The sequence below is a fragment of the Oryx dammah genome, unplaced genomic scaffold (assembly GCF_014754425.2).
Source record: "Oryx dammah isolate SB20612 unplaced genomic scaffold, SCBI_Odam_1.1 HiC_scaffold_26, whole genome shotgun sequence".
Taxonomy (NCBI): Eukaryota; Metazoa; Chordata; class Mammalia; order Artiodactyla; family Bovidae; genus Oryx; species Oryx dammah.
Genome location: NW_024070210.1, coordinates 85759983 through 85778156, shown reverse-complemented (window position 1 = coordinate 85778156; position 18174 = coordinate 85759983). Strand labels below are relative to the sequence as shown.

The following is an 18174-nucleotide window of genomic DNA, read 5'->3' as shown; positions in this document are numbered from 1 at the left end:
ACCATCATGGTCATCTTGGTCATGAAGATCTTTTGTGTATAGTCTTTTTGTGCAGTGAGGAGGGTTACCACACTGTAAAATGCCTCAGCAGCAACTCTGAAGAACAAAGCTGCTTTCCTTAAAAGCTGTTTTTCTCATCACAGTACAGCCTACGATTGTGCGTCTCCTACCCAGTGTAGATGTCTTGTGGGTTCTAGGAACGGGAGACCATAAAGCCTCTGGTGGTTGGGTGGTGAGGCAGAGACCCTCAAAAATCAAGGGCTGAGGCCTCCAGGGGTCATGCGACTTGCCCAAGGCTAAGTGCCAGCCCCCCAAAAACCTGCCCCCACCTCCGCCCAAAGGACACCCTCTCTGCTTCAGTTTCTAGAAGGCGCTAGCAGCACAGCTTGGGGGCTCCATCTGCAGACACTCTGCTGGCCCCAGCCCCACAACCCTCAGCCTCCTCCAAAGAGAGCTGGGACCCCCAAACTCAGGATCCTGAGTGGCACAGATGGCCAGGGGGCAGTGGCAGCACCTGCTTTCAGCCAGACAGGGCCGAGCAGGCCCTTGGGGTGAGCCCAGGGCTCCTGCCAGGCCTCAGACCAGCCACTCCCCTGCTCCAGGGTCCCTCCTCCTCCTGCCTCCCAAATTCACACCCCAAGGAAGCAGCAGCAGCCAGTGGGGCTTGGCTCCACACTGCCTTTATTCGCACTGCTCGCCCCTGATGCTGCCAGCTGCCAGGGACTGACCGGGGCTGGGGGACCCCTACATGAAGGGAGGATTTGAGGCAGAGTCCCTGGGAGCACAGGAGAGGAGGGGGAGGGCAGGGAAGGCGAGGCAGCCCCCCTGAGCCCCTCGCAAGCATGCAGGCCAGCAATGCCAGGAAGCAAGGCTGCGTGCCTGGCCCTGGTGCTGGGGTGCGGGGCGTCTTGCCAGAACAAGGTCCCCTTTCCTGGGAGCAGGGCCGCTGGCAGCAGGTGTCGATTCAGGCTGAGACACACTGACGAGAGCCCCACGATGTCTGCCTCTAGTGAGTGCAAGTACCTGAGAACTCTGCCTTCAGCGGCCGCTCAGAAACCTTGGGCAGGTGAACGAAGCAGGTGCCACGATCCTGAAGGCGGGACAGAGACCGAGTTCCCGGGAGAGGAAGGTGGCTGGGAACGGCCACTGCCAGACCCCAAGGTCAGGCTGGCAGTTGGGGGAGGGCTGGCTCTGGCTCCCCAGCCTACGCAGCCCGCGGTGGGGTGAGGATCTGGGGTGCACATATCCCTCCCAGGGCTGAAGAAAGCAGGGACAAGGAGGAACCATTCACCCCTCCCAAGGCTGCCCTGACAGGAGACGGCAACCAGCCCACAGCTGACTTGGGACCCGTCGGCCTGTCTGCTGCAAACATGGCCCAGGGAAGGGGTGCATCGCAAATGAGTACACAGCAAGTTCAGGGAACCCCTGCGGCCTCAGGGTCAGGTGGTCTGAGGGTGAGCCAGGTGGTAGGGGACAGGCTAAGTTCCCTCCCGACCTCTGCCCCGCCCAGGCCTCTCCCCTGCGGCTACCAGGAGACACCCAGGAGGAAGAGACGGCCCTGAGCAGTGAGAGTGACAAGGCCCGACTCCAGCATGCATGGGCAGGCCGGGCCCAGCTCTTGGTCTATATCCCATCACGAAAAAAAGCTAAACCGAATGGAAACTTAACCACACACACACACACACACACCCCACCCCCACCCCACCCCCTATCCACAGGCACCAGGCATACTCTCACCCACACTCTCAGCTGTGGGCTACACACATGTGGGTGCACACATGCACACACTCCTCACACTCAGACACCTTCGGCCGTCCATCCCCAGTGGATGCACACACACACACTCCACACACTCAGACACCTTCGGCTGTCCATCCCCAGTGGGTGCACACACGCACACACTCCCGACACTCACTCTCAGCCATCCATCTCCCACCCACAGAGCACCAGGGGCCTGTGCCCAGGACTCAGTATTGGCTGCTGACGTGGAGGGTGTAGAAGGCCCAGGGCTCGGGGACATAGATGACACCCGGGTACTTCTTCCTGAGGACGGGGTCATTCCACAGCCAGGCGACCCAGAGCGCCACAAGCAGGAGGGCGAGGGCGAAGGAGTGGAAGAGGAAGAGGCCGTTGCTGTCGAGGAAGAGGCGCTTCCGCTTCTGGTGCAGGACGAGGGCCAGCATGGCAAAGGAGGTGAAGATGAAGAGGACAAAGATCTGGCCCTCGGTGACCAGGTACCTGAGGAGGCAGGCGGGCAGTGAGGGGTGGGGGCCCCTCCTGCCCAGCGTTCTGCCCTCTACCAAGCACCAGGCTGCCCTCCCGGCCGGTCAGAAGAGCGCGTCAAGTGAGGGGCTCCACTCCGAGCCATGGTCAGTACACAGCATTCCGATTTGGCTTCTAGAATTACTGTTTTTCAAAAAGTCGAGTTTGTTGCCAATATTTAAATAACAGATTACCTGCCCACGTGGCGTTCTGATTTCCCTGCTAACGTTAGGTTTGTATTCCCACATGACAATAACTGACGAGGAGAAAGCAGCTGCTCAGAGACAGCATGGTCCCGCAGCTTGCCACAGTCCCCACCACTCCCTACTGCCTCACTTGATGCCTACTTGATGCATTTCTATCACCAGTTTAGTCCCGAAAGGCATCTGAGTTTGGGGACGCAGTTTCAGTGTATGGGGTTGTCATGACTGTCTCCTTGAAGGCTGGGACAGTCTCATTCCCCAGGGTTCCCTCCAGCTCTCAGGGCAGTACCTGGCATATGGCCAGGAATGCAGTGACACTTGCTGGAGGGCTTCCCAGAGGTTATCTCATCCACTCCTCTGCCTCCACGCTGACCCATCCCACTCAAGCAACTGCACAGCTCTGCAACTGAGTGGCTGGGTCACCTTGGGAATTTACATGACATCTTGGAGCCTTTGTTTTCTTACTTATAAAGGGGGCATAAATGGCCCCAGCTCTCGAGGTTACTGATGAGAACTCTGTACTTGTAAAGGCACATTGTTCAGTAAATGGCCCCCTGTAGCTGCCACCGCATTGACACACCATGGGTAAGAATGGGCTGAGCTTCTTCTCACTTCTCACCTCTTTCCCTCCAGCTGTGGTTGTCACCCATTCTTTCTCATCCTGTCCTCAGTGGGCATATGGATTCACCTTCATGAACCCCTACTGCTGGCCAGGGGCAGCCCCTGGAGGTGGGGGAGAAGGCCCCAGGAGAAGAGGCCTTTTTCATTTGGCTGGAGGCTTCCCCCCAGAAAAGGGCTAGGACACCCACCCTTTCTAGGACACCCACAATCCCTGGGGAGCCTGTCTCCAGAGCAGAAGTGACAGAGGAGAGGGAAGAGCCTGGCTGAGGCCTGGTCCTCCGGAATGGGAAGAGGAAACCAGGTGGGAAGCCCTGAAACCATGGAATTCCCCCGTAAGTATCCTTGTCGTCTCTGTGATGCTTCATGGTTTACGAGCCCCTCTCTCTCCCTCTGGGTTCTCACGATGTCCCAAAAGGGAGACAGCCTGCTATCATCCTCATTTCACAGAGGGGGAAATTCAGCCCCCCGCCCCTCCCACCCTGCCAGGCTCTACAGACTTCTGCTCTACAGCCCTCCCTGGCTCAGCGGGTGAAGAATCCGCCTGCAACGCAGAAAACACAAGAGATGCAGGTTTGATCCCTGGGTTGGGAAAATTCCATGGAGAAGGAAATGGCAACCCACCCCAGTATTCCTGCCTGGGAGAATCCTACGGACAGGGGAGCCTGGTGGGCTGCAGTCCACGGGCACACAAAGAGTTGGAACGACTCAGCAACTAAGCACACACAGAAATTATGCTTCGACGTGGATTCTATGGGCCCTGAGGTTACTCTCTGAGTGTAGAGGCCACACTCAGGCCCGCCTTCCTGGTCACGGAGCGGCCGCCAGGAGGCACTGTCCCAGTCCCCACTGAAGAGGAGGGAGCAGGGACCCCAACAGGGAGTCTCACAGGGCTCACACAGCAGCTCTGCGGTCGGAAGAACATGTTCACTGACTGGATCGCTAAGGGGCCCCCTCCCTGCCACTCCAGGTCCGCCATCCACTCACCAGTAGTACAGGCCGCTGGGCACCACCAGGAGCAGGGCTGCCCCTGGCATTGAGCTCTCAGCTTTGGTGGGAGTAAAGCAGCCGCTGAAGTACATGAAGAGGATAAGGAAGAAGGGGACGTACCTGCAACAGGGGAGCCGGTGCTCAGCTGCGCGGCCGCCCGCCTGGCCAGCCCGCCCCGACCGTCCTAGGACTGGCTGCCTGCACCACCCTGTGCGGTCTCAAGTCATTTGGGTGAGGGCACCCCCAGCCTCTCCCCCGGGCAGGGGGTCTAGGAAGGAAGATGAGGCCTGCAGATCTGAGCCATGGGCAGGGGGGTGGGGGCGACCTCCTGCCACCTCACTCACTCCCCATGTGTGCCCATGTCTCTCACTCTCTCTGCCCTACACACTCACCCCAAGACCAGCAGCCCCCAGCCCCTCACTGCCCTGGGAAAGGGTGCACCCAGCAGGGCTGAGGAGGGAGAGGCCCGAGGTCCCAATCTGGGGGAAAAAAGGGGCGAGGGGAGGAACAGCAACTGCTGGGGGCCTCCCAGGAGCTCCGTGAAGCTCCTTCACTCACACTTGGCCCCCAGCCTCACCCGCTTCTGCGCACAGCTCACCCAAATACCACCCTCTCTCCTCTCCACAAACACATGCTGTTCCCCACACGCCTGTGCCAGCTCGCACAACACCCCCTTTCTATTCCCACCCCAACTCATCTCCTTCCCCACCTTCCCCTCAGTGGCCCCCACACCCTCTGCGTCCTGCCCTTTCATTTCTCCAGGCCCCTGTTTATCTCTCCTCCTCCCTTCCCCAGCCTTCCATGGGAAGGGTCTCCCGGCACAGGCCAGGGAGAACTGGCAAGAGGCCTGTCTGTGCAAGGACACCCTGACTTTCTAGGCCCCAAAAGAGAACCCAGAAAGACAATGTAGGGCCCGCGTGACACGAGTGAGCCCACCTCATTCGGGAGTGGGGCCACCCACGTCCAGGGGTGGCTCTGGCACTAGCTGTCAGCCCAGGGGCAAAACCCCTCCCATCGGCCCCAGCTCATCCTGGGATAAAGTGGGCTCTGGAACAGACGACTGCCTGCAGCTCGGCCTGCATCTCCTGTGGCTGAGCCCACATTTGTGAGGTTTCCTCCACTGTGGGGTGAAGGGGTGGGAGGAAGGAGCTCCAAGGGGAGTTCGGAGGAGGAGGCGGCACTAGGAGCACCCCTACTCCCACCTCGCCCCCAGCCTGGTTCAGCCGGCCCTCCTCAGCTCCCTCCCTGCCTCTGGGTCCCCATCCTCCTCCCCAGGGTGGAGGGAATTGTTTACCAGCGCTGCAGCCCCGGCCCTGGGAGGACAGGCGCTCGCTGCCCTCTAGTGGCCGCCGCGGACACTGCGGGCCGGTGGGCACGGAAGGCGGCGAGGCGAGAGCCAGAGGAGCGACAGCGCCCCCCGCTGGGGAAGAGCACGCCATTCCAGTGGCTGGGCTGGACACTTCGAGACCCCGGGGGCTCCTTGTTCAGCGCCACCACGGCCAGCGCCAGAGCTGGCCAGGGCCATGGGCCCCATCACTCACCACATGGAGTGGCCCAGGTACTCATCGTAGTAGTAGAGCAGCTCAAAGGAGTCGATCTAGGGGGCAGCAGACGCCAGGCGGGGGGCAGAGAGGGTGGGGCTTCAGGAAGGGTGTCGGGCCGCGCAGCCCCCGGCTACCCTCCCCCTGCCTGCCCATGCCTCCCTCAACTGCCCCCAGTCCCTCCCTGTGGGGAGGAGGGGATCTGGGTGGGGGCATCCTGGCTGGGGGTTGGGGGGTGCTGGGGGGGGCGACGTGCTCTCTCTGGGGCACCTGTGATGGGTCGGCAATGTCTTTGGCCTCTAGGACAGACCGCACAGTGGAGGTGGGGGCTCACCAGCGTCTCTGGTTTGAGATTCTTGATGATGGGGTTCTCACGGACCGACAGATGGTTCTGGTAGCCACTGAAGATCAGGCGGTGGTTCACCGAGTCACCCACCAGGTGGATGCTGGCCCCCATGATGAAGGTGATGATGCTAACGTATATTAGGGAGCGTGGCAAGGTGCGGGGGCACCGCTCGATGAGCTGAGGTCAGAAGGAGGCCCCACAGCATGACCCCCAACGCCATCACCACCGGAGACACCCTTTGCTTGCTCCCCTCACACCCGGAGTGGGATGGATGCCACCAGCTGGAAAGCCCCTCTCACACGGGTTCCCTTTAGGGGAGTCAGTCCAGCCTCCATCATCTTACATGATCCCTGTGAACCCAGCAGGTGCTGGGAAGAGCACCCTCTTCGGCCCAAGAGGAAACACACTCCGAGGGGCCAGCTCATTGCCCAAGGTCAAACACACCCATATACCCTGCTGGAGATGACAGCCAGGCCTTCCACAGAGGCAAGCCAGGCCCTGACCTCCCACCACCCCTAGTTCTGCTTAAGGGTGACTGGGCTGGACTGTTGAGGCTGGGCTGCTCCCATTTCTGAGCAACTGAGCCACGCCAACAAAAATGTGGGGCAGGTGTTTCTGAAACTGTTATTTAACTAAAGACCCCTTCGAATTCAGAGATTACACCTTCCCTACTTTGAAAGAAAGAAAATGAAGTCACTCAGCCGTGTCCGACTCTTTACAACCCCATGGACTGTAGCCTACCAGGCTCTTCCATCCATGGGATTTTCCAGGCAAGAATACTGGAGTGGGTTGCCATTTCCTCCTCCAGGAGATCTTCCCGACCCAGGGACTGAACCTGGGTCTCCCGCATTGTAGGCAGACACTTTACCGTCTGAGCCACCAAGGAAGTTTGGAAATGTCTCTCTAAAAACAAAAGGATGGGGATAGTAAATGGCAGTAGTTTTAAGAGCTTTTACTTGGCAAAATGCAAAGCCAGCAGAGCAGAGAGCCCTCTAGGAGACATCTCTCTGTTCCCAGTGGTGTCTCAAAGTCAGGGCTCTCGGTCCGAAGGAGAGAGTTCACCCTCCATTGTTGCCCTCCTTGCCTCCGGCCCCCACCTGCCTGCCCAACTGGTCCCTGACCTCTCCCTGAGCAACCCAGCCACTCCTTCTGCCTCAGCCTCCCCAAACACGGCTCCTCAAGCCCGGCCTTGTTTTCAGATACTCCCGCCTGAAGGTCTCTCCCAGCTCACCCCCAGGCACATCCGGTGGAGGCCCAAATCACGTGCCCCTCCCTGGGGAAGCCTGCTCCATCCCTCCCAGGCAGAGGCAGCCCTGCCTCCCCTGGGGCCCTCAGGCCCTTGACACGTCCCCTCTGTCATAGCCTTGGGCCCCCAGAGTCAGGCAGGGAACAGCTTGATTCAGGACACTCCCAGGGCTTGGGCAGCAGTGCAGAGAAAGGAACGAGGGCAGGGAGGGAGAGGAGGGGGCCTGGGATAGTACCTTGAGCAGGAGGAAGGGCGTGATGATGTTGTAGGCCATGTGGAAGTAGTCCCCCACGCTGGGCTTGTTGAGCGGGAACCACTCGAGAGGGAACACCAGCTGGGGAGCAAGTGGAGAATGCAGTTTACAAGGCCTGACCCATGCGGCCCTCAGAACTGCCTCTGCACATGCTGCGCTCTTTCTGTGATCTCCTGGAATCCTCCTGGCAGCACTGGGGTGAAGGTATTTCCAGACAAACTGAGTCCCAGAGAAGGTAGACGTGTCCCCAGTCACATAGCAGGTGCAAACCCAGAGTCTGATCCTGTGTCCCTCTTCCTGTGGATACTAAGTAAAGGTCCCTTGGTACCCACCAGCCTGGGAGTTGGAAGATCCTTTGGGACTCAAGCATGCCAAAAACTTTCTGGGTGACCCCGGGGCAAGTTCCTCCCCTCTTCCTGCCTCAGTTTCCCCATCTGTAACACGAAATGTGGCCCAGATGGTCTACATGGACCCTTAGTGATCTGGCTCCTTAGAATGATGACAAGAAATCCTGACCACCCAGGTGTGAAAAACGCTCTGTCCACTGAGCAGATGGACCACTTCCAAATCAGGTCGGAACTAAACCTTCTGCAACAACGGAGAAAAAAGTGAGTTCTAAACGCAGCTTCAGTGCTTCCTTTCCTACCTTCCCCGAGACAGGCCAGGGCCATTCCTCTGGACTTCCCTTGTTCTTCCTACTGGTCTACCCCAGTGAGTCCAGCCTTGTCAGGGTTCGTGTGACAATACCTATACAAGAGCACAACACTTCCAATCCCTGCCCTGCCAAACTGTACCTCTAGAATCTACTGATGGAGAACACCTGTAACGATCATAAATTTCAGTCAAAACTTCAAATGTTTATCTCTTTTAATTAAAAAATGTTGTGCTGGATAAAACCAACCTGCAGAAATACATCTCCCCGGAGACAAGAGTCTCAATCTCTTTCTTACCTGCTGTGTGGGCATCGCTATAGCTTTATCTACAGCAAGATATATAGCTGGCCAAAACACTCGGTGATTGCAAAGAATCAGAAATAGGCCGACTCTTCAACCAAACAGGACTACCGGAATATACTACAGCACATCTTTATTACAGAAAGTTAAGCAACCACGAACAGAGATGACACCTCCTATGTGCTGAGAGCTATCCGTGAAACAGTCTAAAGTAAAACAAGCAAGTCGTAGACTAAGGTATAAAGTAAAATCTCATTTTGGTTAGAGGGGGAAAAAAAAGGACGTACACATGTGTTGCATGAGCAGAGAAAGGAGTGGAAGGATCCGCCCCAAACAGTCAGAAGTGGGACCGCAAAGGGAGAGTCTCATACTTCTTTATATTACTGGGTATGAACTCACTTGTTATATAACCATGACATACTACTTTTATAACTTGTAAAAGGTTTTATTTTGTAGTTATTAAAAATTTGAGACTGTCACGTATACATCTGAAAAGCTCATGTATACACTAGACCTTTTCAGATGTATGCTCCTCCTGAGCCCACTTAGGCTTACTAACAGTGGCCACAGCGACTCTTAGGCAGGATGGCGGGAGGTGATTTGCCCCACCGGGGAGCCCTATTAGGCCAGACGAGGCTGAGTCTTAGTGAGTGAGGAGAGCCTCATCTCCCCTCTCCCTGGAACACCCGTTTGATGGGCAGCTCCTTTATCCCCTGGAACCTTCGTGCTGCAAGGGGGCTCAGGTCAGCTGGTCCAACCAGTCTTCTTACAGATGAGAGAACCAAAACCCAGATGACACTGACTTGTCCCAAATCATCTACAAACCTGACTGGGTGCCCTGACTCCTGGGTCAGTCCCTTTTCTTTCACCTACATTTAAAAAACAGCTTGTAAACCTTACCAAAAGCCTGCAGAAAGGAGACTCAGCATCCACCATACCTCCTCCCCAAAACCACTGCCAGAAGCTTTCCTTCATCCCCGTGAAGTCTTGGATCCCACGTATATAAGATCGTTTGGGCCGTTACTGACTGGCAGGCAGCTCATATGCATGCCACGCAGGCATCTGTTTTCTCCTTAAAGCTTCCAGGATGCTCTACAGTACCCACAATTCCTGTTCACTGCCCAGACAGCATCCTCTATCCTGCATAGAGCAAAGCTCATTTACCCAGTCCCTCCTGATGGACACTCAAGTCCCTTCCAGGTTTTGGCTCTTGTAAGCAACACTGCAGTGCACACCTTTGGCACAGGCTCTCGTCTGTGATCACATCTTCAGGGCAGATTCTAGGAAAGGGTGTACTGAGCTAGGCGGGATGAACATATTAAGGTTCTGAACATAATCATGACGAAAGTGGGGGGTGGCCTCTGGGGCCAGAGTGCCTGGGTGGGGGTGGCAGATGCTGGCCCCTTCACTCGCTGATTGAGTGACCCCGAGCCAGTTATTTACCCTCTCTGTCCAAAGTCTTCTCATCTACAAAACTGAGATTAACAATAGCACTGATGGGAGAACTAAAGAAGTTTAAACACATAAAGATCTTAACTGCTACTTCTAGCTTACTGTAATTATTGTTATTCCTTTAGTACAGGAATATATCTTGCTAGGCACTATCTAAGTACCAGTTATCACCTTGACCATCTGCTTTCCCAAAGGACTTTGCTACTTTGCAATATCACTAGCAGGTACAAGGTGTCAGCTTCAGTGCTGGATATTGTTGTTTTTACCAGCCATATGCAAAAATTAACACCTCAGTACATGGTGGTACCTCACTCAATTTTTTCCCACCTTCTGTTACCTATCTGTCTTTCCATCTAGCTGTCTAGCTGCTCATCAAGTGAGGGGCTTTGGTGCTCTTCCAGTGTTAATCTCCATAGAGGCCACCACTGTACACTGAGGCATGGAGTAGCCTTGGAGAGCAGGGGACGGTTTCACCAGACGACACTAAAAATTACCCAAGGCTCAAGGCATATATGACATGCACACTCAGCCCATACTCTTCACCTCCAGGAAACACAATTCTATCCCAAGGCTGCAGGCAAGACTGGTGGGATCCTTTCCCATACTCCACTGTCTGAATTCTGAATTGGTGCTTTGGTTAAACCTGAATGTGAGATACTGGGGCAGGTGGTGGGGTCACAGTATGACTGTTTAGATCCCCCACTCTCTGGCAGCTGCCACACTGGTTACAGCCGCAGAACTAAGGGACCGCATTCTCACAGTGTACTGGTAGTGGCAAGGACTCATCTGAGGTCACTCTGCTCATTCAGATCACACTGTCTTCACACTGCCGGTTGGGGGTTCCATCCACAGCTTCACACTCACCATGGCTATGGGGCGGCCAAAGTCCAGAACCCAGTTCTGCAGAGTGAAGTAGAACCAGAGGTCAAGGTGGAAGGGAGCCGTGCCAGCAGCCTCGTCAGCCTTGACGGAGCTGTGCCTGGGAAAGAAGTAAACGAAAGCAGTCAGCCCTCCTCTCCTCCATGGGAAGATTCCCCACCAGGACAAGCCACAGGAATTTGTGGGCAGGAGGAAACACATGATTAAGTTCCAAGAAAAGGTTTTGCTCGAAGTACTGGGGCCTGGGGGAAGGGATCCAGAGATGGACTCTGTCTGCCCTGACAGTTGCTTCTCTAGGATTCAAGAAGGAAAATACTCAACAGATACAATCACGTTGGGCTCTCACCTATAAGTCTATAGGTGACGGGGAGATCGGATGGGGCAGAGGATGCAAATGTGGCTGAAAGGCATGCAACATGGCGATGGATGAGGCTAGCTAGGCTTTACTGAACACTTTCTACATTCCAGGCACTCCTCCAGCTGTTTACATGTACCATCTCATTTAACTCTCTTAATCCTCACAGAAATCCTCTGAGGTTACACTATTACCCTCATTTTACAAGTGAAAAAACTGAGCCCAAGACGTTAAGTGCTGCTGTGCTGTGCGTAATCAGCTGTGTCTGACTCTGAGCGACCCCATGGATTATAGCCCGCCAGGCTCCTCTGTCCATGGGGATTCTCCAGGCAAGAATACGGGAGTGGGTGGCCTCAAATGATGACGTTTCAGAGCTTCTGCTGTTAACCTCTAGTCTTATAGTCATAGGTCTCCCTGGTGGCTCAGTGGTAAAGAATCTGCCTGCCAAGACAAGATGTGAGTTTGATCCCTAGGTGAGGAAGATCCCCTGCAGAAGGAAATGGCAACCCACTCCAGTATTCTGGAGAATCCCACGGACAGAGGAGCCTGGTGGACTGTACAGTCCATGAAGTGGCAAAGAGTCAGACATGACTGAAGTGACTTAGCATGCACCTACCTGGCCATTTCAGCGGCTAATCAAACATGAGCTTAGAGGCACCGTGAAGGGTTCCCTCTGTCAGCACTGCTATTGCTTCGGTAATTTTCTGGGATCCTTTTCAGCCAATTCCAAGAATGGTCCGCACTGGGTTGCTAGAGCAACTCAGAGCCAGGAAGGCAAGCTGTCGGGGATCTCATTATCCTCTGGTGGCAGAATGGATGGGTGGAGTGGGTTTGTCCAGGTCAGCTAAGTCTTCCTGTCCACCCCCTCTGCTCAGTGCCCACTTACCGTGTGCCATGCTCTAGAAGCGTCACCAGCACCATCTCATCGAAGGCCCACGGCAGTACCAGGAGACTCTTACCCTCCCATTTTACAAACGAGGAAACTGAGGCTTAACCAATGTTGCCTGCCCTAATAAGAAGCTGCATCAACTATTCCTTCTGTCAGACTATTTCCCATTCCCTCCTCCTTCTGGTGAGAGATGATGTTCCCTGAGACAGAGGGAAGGCCAAAAACCCAGGATGGCCCAGTGGGACTTTCCTAACTACAGTTGAAAAGAGCACCCTCCTTTCTGTGCTGTGGTGCTAAAGATGAGAGCCTGAGAGCCCAGGGCTGCCTGTGGCCAAAGTACCAGCCTCAAGGGACAGTCAGATGAGAATGAAGCGGCCCTGCAGAGAAGAGCAGGGAAAAAGAGGAGAAAAGGGCCCAAGAGGGTTCACATCCCCAGTTCCAGGCATCCCCAAGGCAACAGTTTGCCCACAAGAGCCAAGACATTCCCATTTGCTAAGGGTGCTGCAGTTCACATTGACTTTCTGTCACTCCGCAACCCAGGAGTTCTGAAGTGCACAGAATTCAAACTGGGGTCTATATGGATTTAAGACCTGTACTCTAAGTTGTTTGCTACTCTGCTGCTGATTACTATCAGCTATAGAATATATCAGGAGATCAAGATACAGAAGGACTAGTGTGGCCTGGAGCAGCATGCAAAGCCTGCAGGAAGGAATGGAGCCTGGAAACATGGATGGGTGGATTCCTGTTGGCAGAAAAGCAGCAAGAGTCCAGCATCAAAGGCCTGGAGGTGGGAGTGAGAAAGGCGCTGCAGGGAGCTGAGATGTCTGGCTTACTAGTGGAAGGAAGAGAGGGAGGGGTTGCCGGGCCTTCAGACTGGGCAGATACTCAGAGACGACTAACCGTGAGGACAATCTGGATGAGTACGAAATGAGTGACTGGTGCACAAGTCCCACTGTGCCCTTCCCCTTCATGACCATTAAGGCAAGGCCTCGAAAAGCAGGCAGGGACAACCTCCAGGCCTAAAGAGCTTAGATGAGGAAGAAGGAAATAGTCTTCACTGTTGGGACTTCCCTGGTGGTCCAGTGGCTAAGACTCTGAGCTCCCAATGCAGGGGGCCCAGATTCAATTCCTGGTCAGAGAACGAGATCCCATATGCCACAACTAAAGAGCCCACATTCCGTGATGAAGATCCAGTGTGCCTCAATGAAGACTTCGTGCAGCCAAATAAATAAATAGATAAACATTAAAAAAAAAAAAAAAGGTCCTCAGTGTTCTGTTCTGGAAACCTTCAGAGCATGATGTTCAGTAGAGAAAATAAAAGGCATTTTGCAAGTCTGGGACGCACTTAGTGTGAGTCTCTGGAAGCTTTGGATACCAAGCATGTAGTCAGGGCTCGATGACTGTTTCCTCCTCCACCTCAGGAGGCACCTCAGTCAACAGGGATCCCTGCCATGAGTCCAGCCTGGCTGAGCAGAGCAGAAAGAAAAAGGGCAGGTGCAAGGCTGACACCCAACTTGGGAATCAAGACTGGTGAGCGTCTGTTTTCTTTGCTGGGACTCTGAGCACAGGAGGCAGATCACGGAGAGGGAAGGCATCCTCTCCCCCAGCCCTGTCCTGGGGATGAGCATCCTCATGCTAACCCAAGTATCTGACTCCTCAGACATGGAGCCCCCAGACTGCCAGCTCTAGGCCCCAGTCAACAGAAACTCCTGCTGAGAACGATGGAAGCACAAGGGCAGGTAACCCAAGACACGGAGGGCCTTTTCTCTCCTCCACAGCTTTACAAGCCTACCATCTGGGAAAACAGATACCATGACAGTTGGAGAGTACATACCATACAGCGCATAACATACAAATGAAATATTCAAAGCAGTCAGTAGTATCTGCAGGACTGCCTGGCAGAAAAGGAAGGTGTCTCAGCCACCGTGCAGTCAAGCAAGGACCTATGAGTGGGGACTATAGAGGGTCTGAGTTTGGTTCTATATGCACAATGGTGAAATACCTGACATGATGAGAATTTTAAACAAAAAATGAGAAAACAAAAGCAAAAAAAAAAAAAAAGAGGAAAAAAGGAAAGGCAATTTGAAACTCCAGGAAAAACAAAAACAGTATAAGAAAGTAAATGTAACTTTTAAACTTACTGGACTCTGTAGGGAACAATATTTACATGGCTTAACGAATAAAAACATTGTATATTGATTTTCAAAGTTTAGAGTCAATTCACAAACAAAACATGGAAGAAAATTATGGTTAAAATACAGCAGGTAAATACTGTCAACCTTGACAACTTGAAAGTAAAACTATAGATGACAAGAGCTAGGGAAAGAGTAAAGAAAGCTAAAACTAAGGGTAGGAGACTAACAGTATCCTTTTAAGAAGGAATCAAGGATACTGCCCTTATTTTAAATTAACTATACTTCAATAAATAAATAAACTTTATTAAAAAAGATACTGCTTTATAGTTGACCAAAACAGAAATAATGGTATTACATATTTCCTAAGGCTACAGAGGTAACAAAGAGCAAAACTAAAAATGGTCATAAGAAGAACTATCTTGAAAAAAAAAAAGAACTATCTTGTGAAGATGGAAGAGGTATGAATAAACCAAATCATAACAGGATAATTAGTAGGTCAACATTAGCTTCAGAGGCTAAAAATTGATAAACCAAGAAATAGCAGTTGAGTGTAGCTTTTGTGTGTGGACTCTGGAGCCTGCCTGGGTTCATATCCCAGCTCTATTACTAAGCAAATCATAAGCAAGTTACCTCCTGGGCCTCGATGTTCTCATCTGTAAAATGGGGGATAATAGTATATCCTACTTCAAGAGTTGTGGTTGGGAAAAAAAAAGTTGTGGTCAAATTACGCAAAAACCTTTTTCAATGCAGAAACTTAAGAGTAGGGCCTGGTCCACAGAACGTGGTATGTATGTAGTATTTGTTACTATTATTTAGAAATATGAATTTAATTCTGATAGAAACAGCTAAAAGAAGCTAACATGGTCGTCTCTGGTACTAGGGAGAGGTGGAAAAAGAACCACTGCTTTTTACTCTAAGCCGGTCTGTGCAATTTTATTTAATCATGGGCATGTACTACTTTGATTATAATACAAAAAACTGTTAACAGAACACATGAAAACTGGAAAAGGGAGTGAGCACTTCGTCACTAGAGGTGTGTAAGCAAAGCATGGATGGAGCAGAGGAAATCCAAGCATCCTAGGAGTTGGACAGGGTGATTCTGCCTACTGTTATGCAGCAATGAGACTGAGAACAGGGGGGCAATAAGCGGGGGAGGTGGGCAGAGACACCCTGGAAGAGAGCCAGCCCCTTATGCAATCCCCAGGAGCATCCTGGTTGGTGGGGAGCTCATGCAGGAGTAGAGAGGGACATCAGCCCTGAGCTGCCAGAGTGGAGCAATAAGAACAGAAACCACAAGCCCTAGGTTTAAGCCCTGGTTCTTGCCAGCAAATGATGTAACCTCTCCAGGTCTCGGTTTGCACATAACAAAATATGAAAAGCCTGAGTAAGGCACTGCATGTGGAAACACCGTGCAAGTAAAGTGGTGACCACATCTGATGCTCAGAGGCTCTAACTGGACTGCCACAGTTCAAGGCAAGGACTCCCACCTTGTAGGGGAGCCAGAACCCAGAAGTGCTTTAGCAGCAGGAGGAAGAGCTACTCTCAGCCGAGTCTCTCAGATTTCCTCCCTTATCCCAAATCATACCACAAACTTCCTAAAACTGACTCCGAGCACACTAGTGCTGGAAAATCTTCCATGGCTCCCCTGTGCCCTACAGAACAAAAGCTGCACCCTTAACCGGCCATTTAGGACAGGAACTAGGGTGAGGAAAGTGAGACACGTAGGACCCAATATTTAAGGAGGCACAGGTGGGCCATAGAGGACTTTTGAGCACCAGTGTCCCAAGAGTGAGCTTCTCCTTAAATTTTTTTTGCACTCTAGGCTCTCCCTCTGGTCCCAGTTCTGCTGCTATTAAAGGCCCTTCACAGTCTATATTCCTCTTGCCACTGTACACACAGAAAGTGCCAGCAAAACTGCACTGCTTGCCTTTCCCAAGCTTTCCAGGAGCTGAAATAGCCTTTATTCCCGTGTCACCTACCGAGTACTCTGACATGCAGCTTAAGCGCCACTTCCTCCAGGAAGCCCTCCAAGTCGATCTCTCAACTCCTGGCCTCTGTTCCTCCCGGGTCCTACTGGACTGTGGGGCCCTCCGGGCTTCACTTTACCCACCCCTGGCACAGCGCTGGGGCACACCAGAGATGCTTAATGAATGCCTGCTCTATGCACTGAATGTCTGTGACTGTAAAAAGGGATGAAGATAGAGTGAAGTAGAAGATTAAAAGGTGGCTTCTGTACCTTTTCCTCCGTCCCAAGCGCCTGGCCTCAACTATCAATACATAAATCAGTAACTTCCCCTTGCTGCGAGAAGGGAACAGCAACAGTGTCGGTAAAGCCCTTCCTCGTTCATTCTCTGGAGGGGAGTTTCCACACTTCGCTGTCTCTTCTATCAGCATTCCCAACATTCTGGGTTCCTCGGGGCAAGGAGTGAGCCTCCCGTTAACACCAGAATCCAAATTCTAGTCGTGGTTAGAAGGACTCTGAGAACTTGGGTTGGTGCCCGGGACTTGCAGGCGCTTTGGGGTCCCTAGTGAATAGCAGTGTCCTCTGCGCTCGCCGCCACCGCCCCCATCCCGAGTTTCTTGGATCCCAGATGAGCAATCGTCCCGGAGCCAGCCGGGCCACGAGGGCCGCTGATCGCCGTGGCTGAGACTCCCTGGGTCCCGGGGCTCCCCCAGGAAGCCGCGGAGGCGTGGCTCAAACGAGTGGGCGAGGGAACAGCTGCAGGCGTAGCGCTGGGAAGACCCACCCGCGGTCCGCGGCCCGCGGCCCGGACCCCGCGCCCGCCCGATCACGTGGCGGGGCCGCGGTTCCGCTCCGCCCGCCGGCGCGCGCCCACCTGGCCTGCAGGAAGGAGGCGCCCGGCTGCGCGCCGGGGCCGCCCGCCGCTCCCGGGTGCCGCCTCCGCGCCGCCGCCTCCATGGCTAACCTTCCGGCCAGGCCCTTCGCCCCGCTGCCGGTAGCTGCAAACAGGTTCCGCTGGCCGAAGGCTGCGAAAGCGAACATCCAGCGCGGGGGCGGGCTGGGGCGGGCGAGAGGGAGAGCGCCGGCCCTGAGGCGCGGGCCGGGGGTGGAGCCGGCGGGGGCCGGGACCAGGAGACGCGCCGCGGAGCGAGGGAGGCGGGGCGAGCTCCGGGCGGGGAAGGAGGGGCCCACGGCCGGGGCCCTGGCGGGGGGTAGGGGCGGAGGGAGGGCGCACGGCGTGGGGCCTCCTCGGGCTGGGATCTGCTGGGCTCCCGCGTGTGGCCGGGGCCAGGAATCTGCCTAGGCTACCCGAAACCTGTATAGTAGTCAAGGGTGGGCTAGGGACGTGGGGAAAGGCCAGTTCGACCTAAATACTCCCTTGGGAAGGAGCCGAGACTGGATTTCCCTTGTCCTTGCGGACCTGAAGGCTTTGGGGGAGGGGCTCATGTCCCTCCGGCTGTGCTAGCCACCTTCCTCAGATGGAAGCTGCTGCTGCTGCTAAATCGCTTCAGTTGTGTCTGACTCTGTGCGACCCCATAGACGGCAGCCCACAAGGCTCCCCCGTCCCGGGGAATTCTCCAGGCAAGAACACTGGAGTAGCTAGCGCTCCTTAAAAATGTCAGCTCCGTGGCCTTTGACGCTGGGAATTAAAAATCAGTGGGATAAGGGTAGCACGCATGAAAGATTCCCATTCTGGCTTTGTCACTCTCTTGGACTCTGTGGCTTCATAAAAGTTACTTCCATTCTCTTCCATTCAAACATGTACTAAGTCCTGAGCAGTCCCTCATCTTCGAGACTGGATGACCAGTACCCCAGGAAGACTTAGGTGGGGATGAAACGGAGCGGGACTCTCCTGGTCCTTCCCCAGCCCCCGCCCCCACCCCCCCAACACACACACCATATCTTCTGCCTGCCTCTGACCTGTGGAAAACTGGAGTCTAAAATGAGTTTAATCACAGAAGTGAGAAATGCTGAAACAAAGGAAAACCGTCAAGAGAGACCAGATAATGTACTCATTAAGCATAGTCAAGGACCTTTAATTTCTTCTACAGGGCTATAGAAAATGTTTGGAGCCATATTCTGTGAGCTG

General features: G+C 54.0%; 1 protein-coding gene across 1 annotated transcript; it reads right to left on the bottom strand.

Moving 5' to 3' along the window:
* Positions 1-1049: 1049 nt before the first annotated feature.
* LOC120852511 (ceroid-lipofuscinosis neuronal protein 6 homolog) lies at positions 1050-17145 on the bottom strand. Its single transcript, XM_040225787.1, has 7 exons — positions 16960-17145; positions 10729-10843; positions 7442-7540; positions 5949-6137; positions 5615-5670; positions 4071-4193; positions 1050-2238 (listed from the first exon to the last, which is right to left on the bottom strand). The coding sequence occupies exons 1-7, from the start codon at positions 17124-17126 to the stop codon at positions 1968-1970; spliced, it is 1020 nt and encodes a 339-aa protein (XP_040081721.1). The 5' UTR covers positions 17127-17145; the 3' UTR covers positions 1050-1967.
* Positions 17146-18174: the final 1029 nt, after the last annotated feature.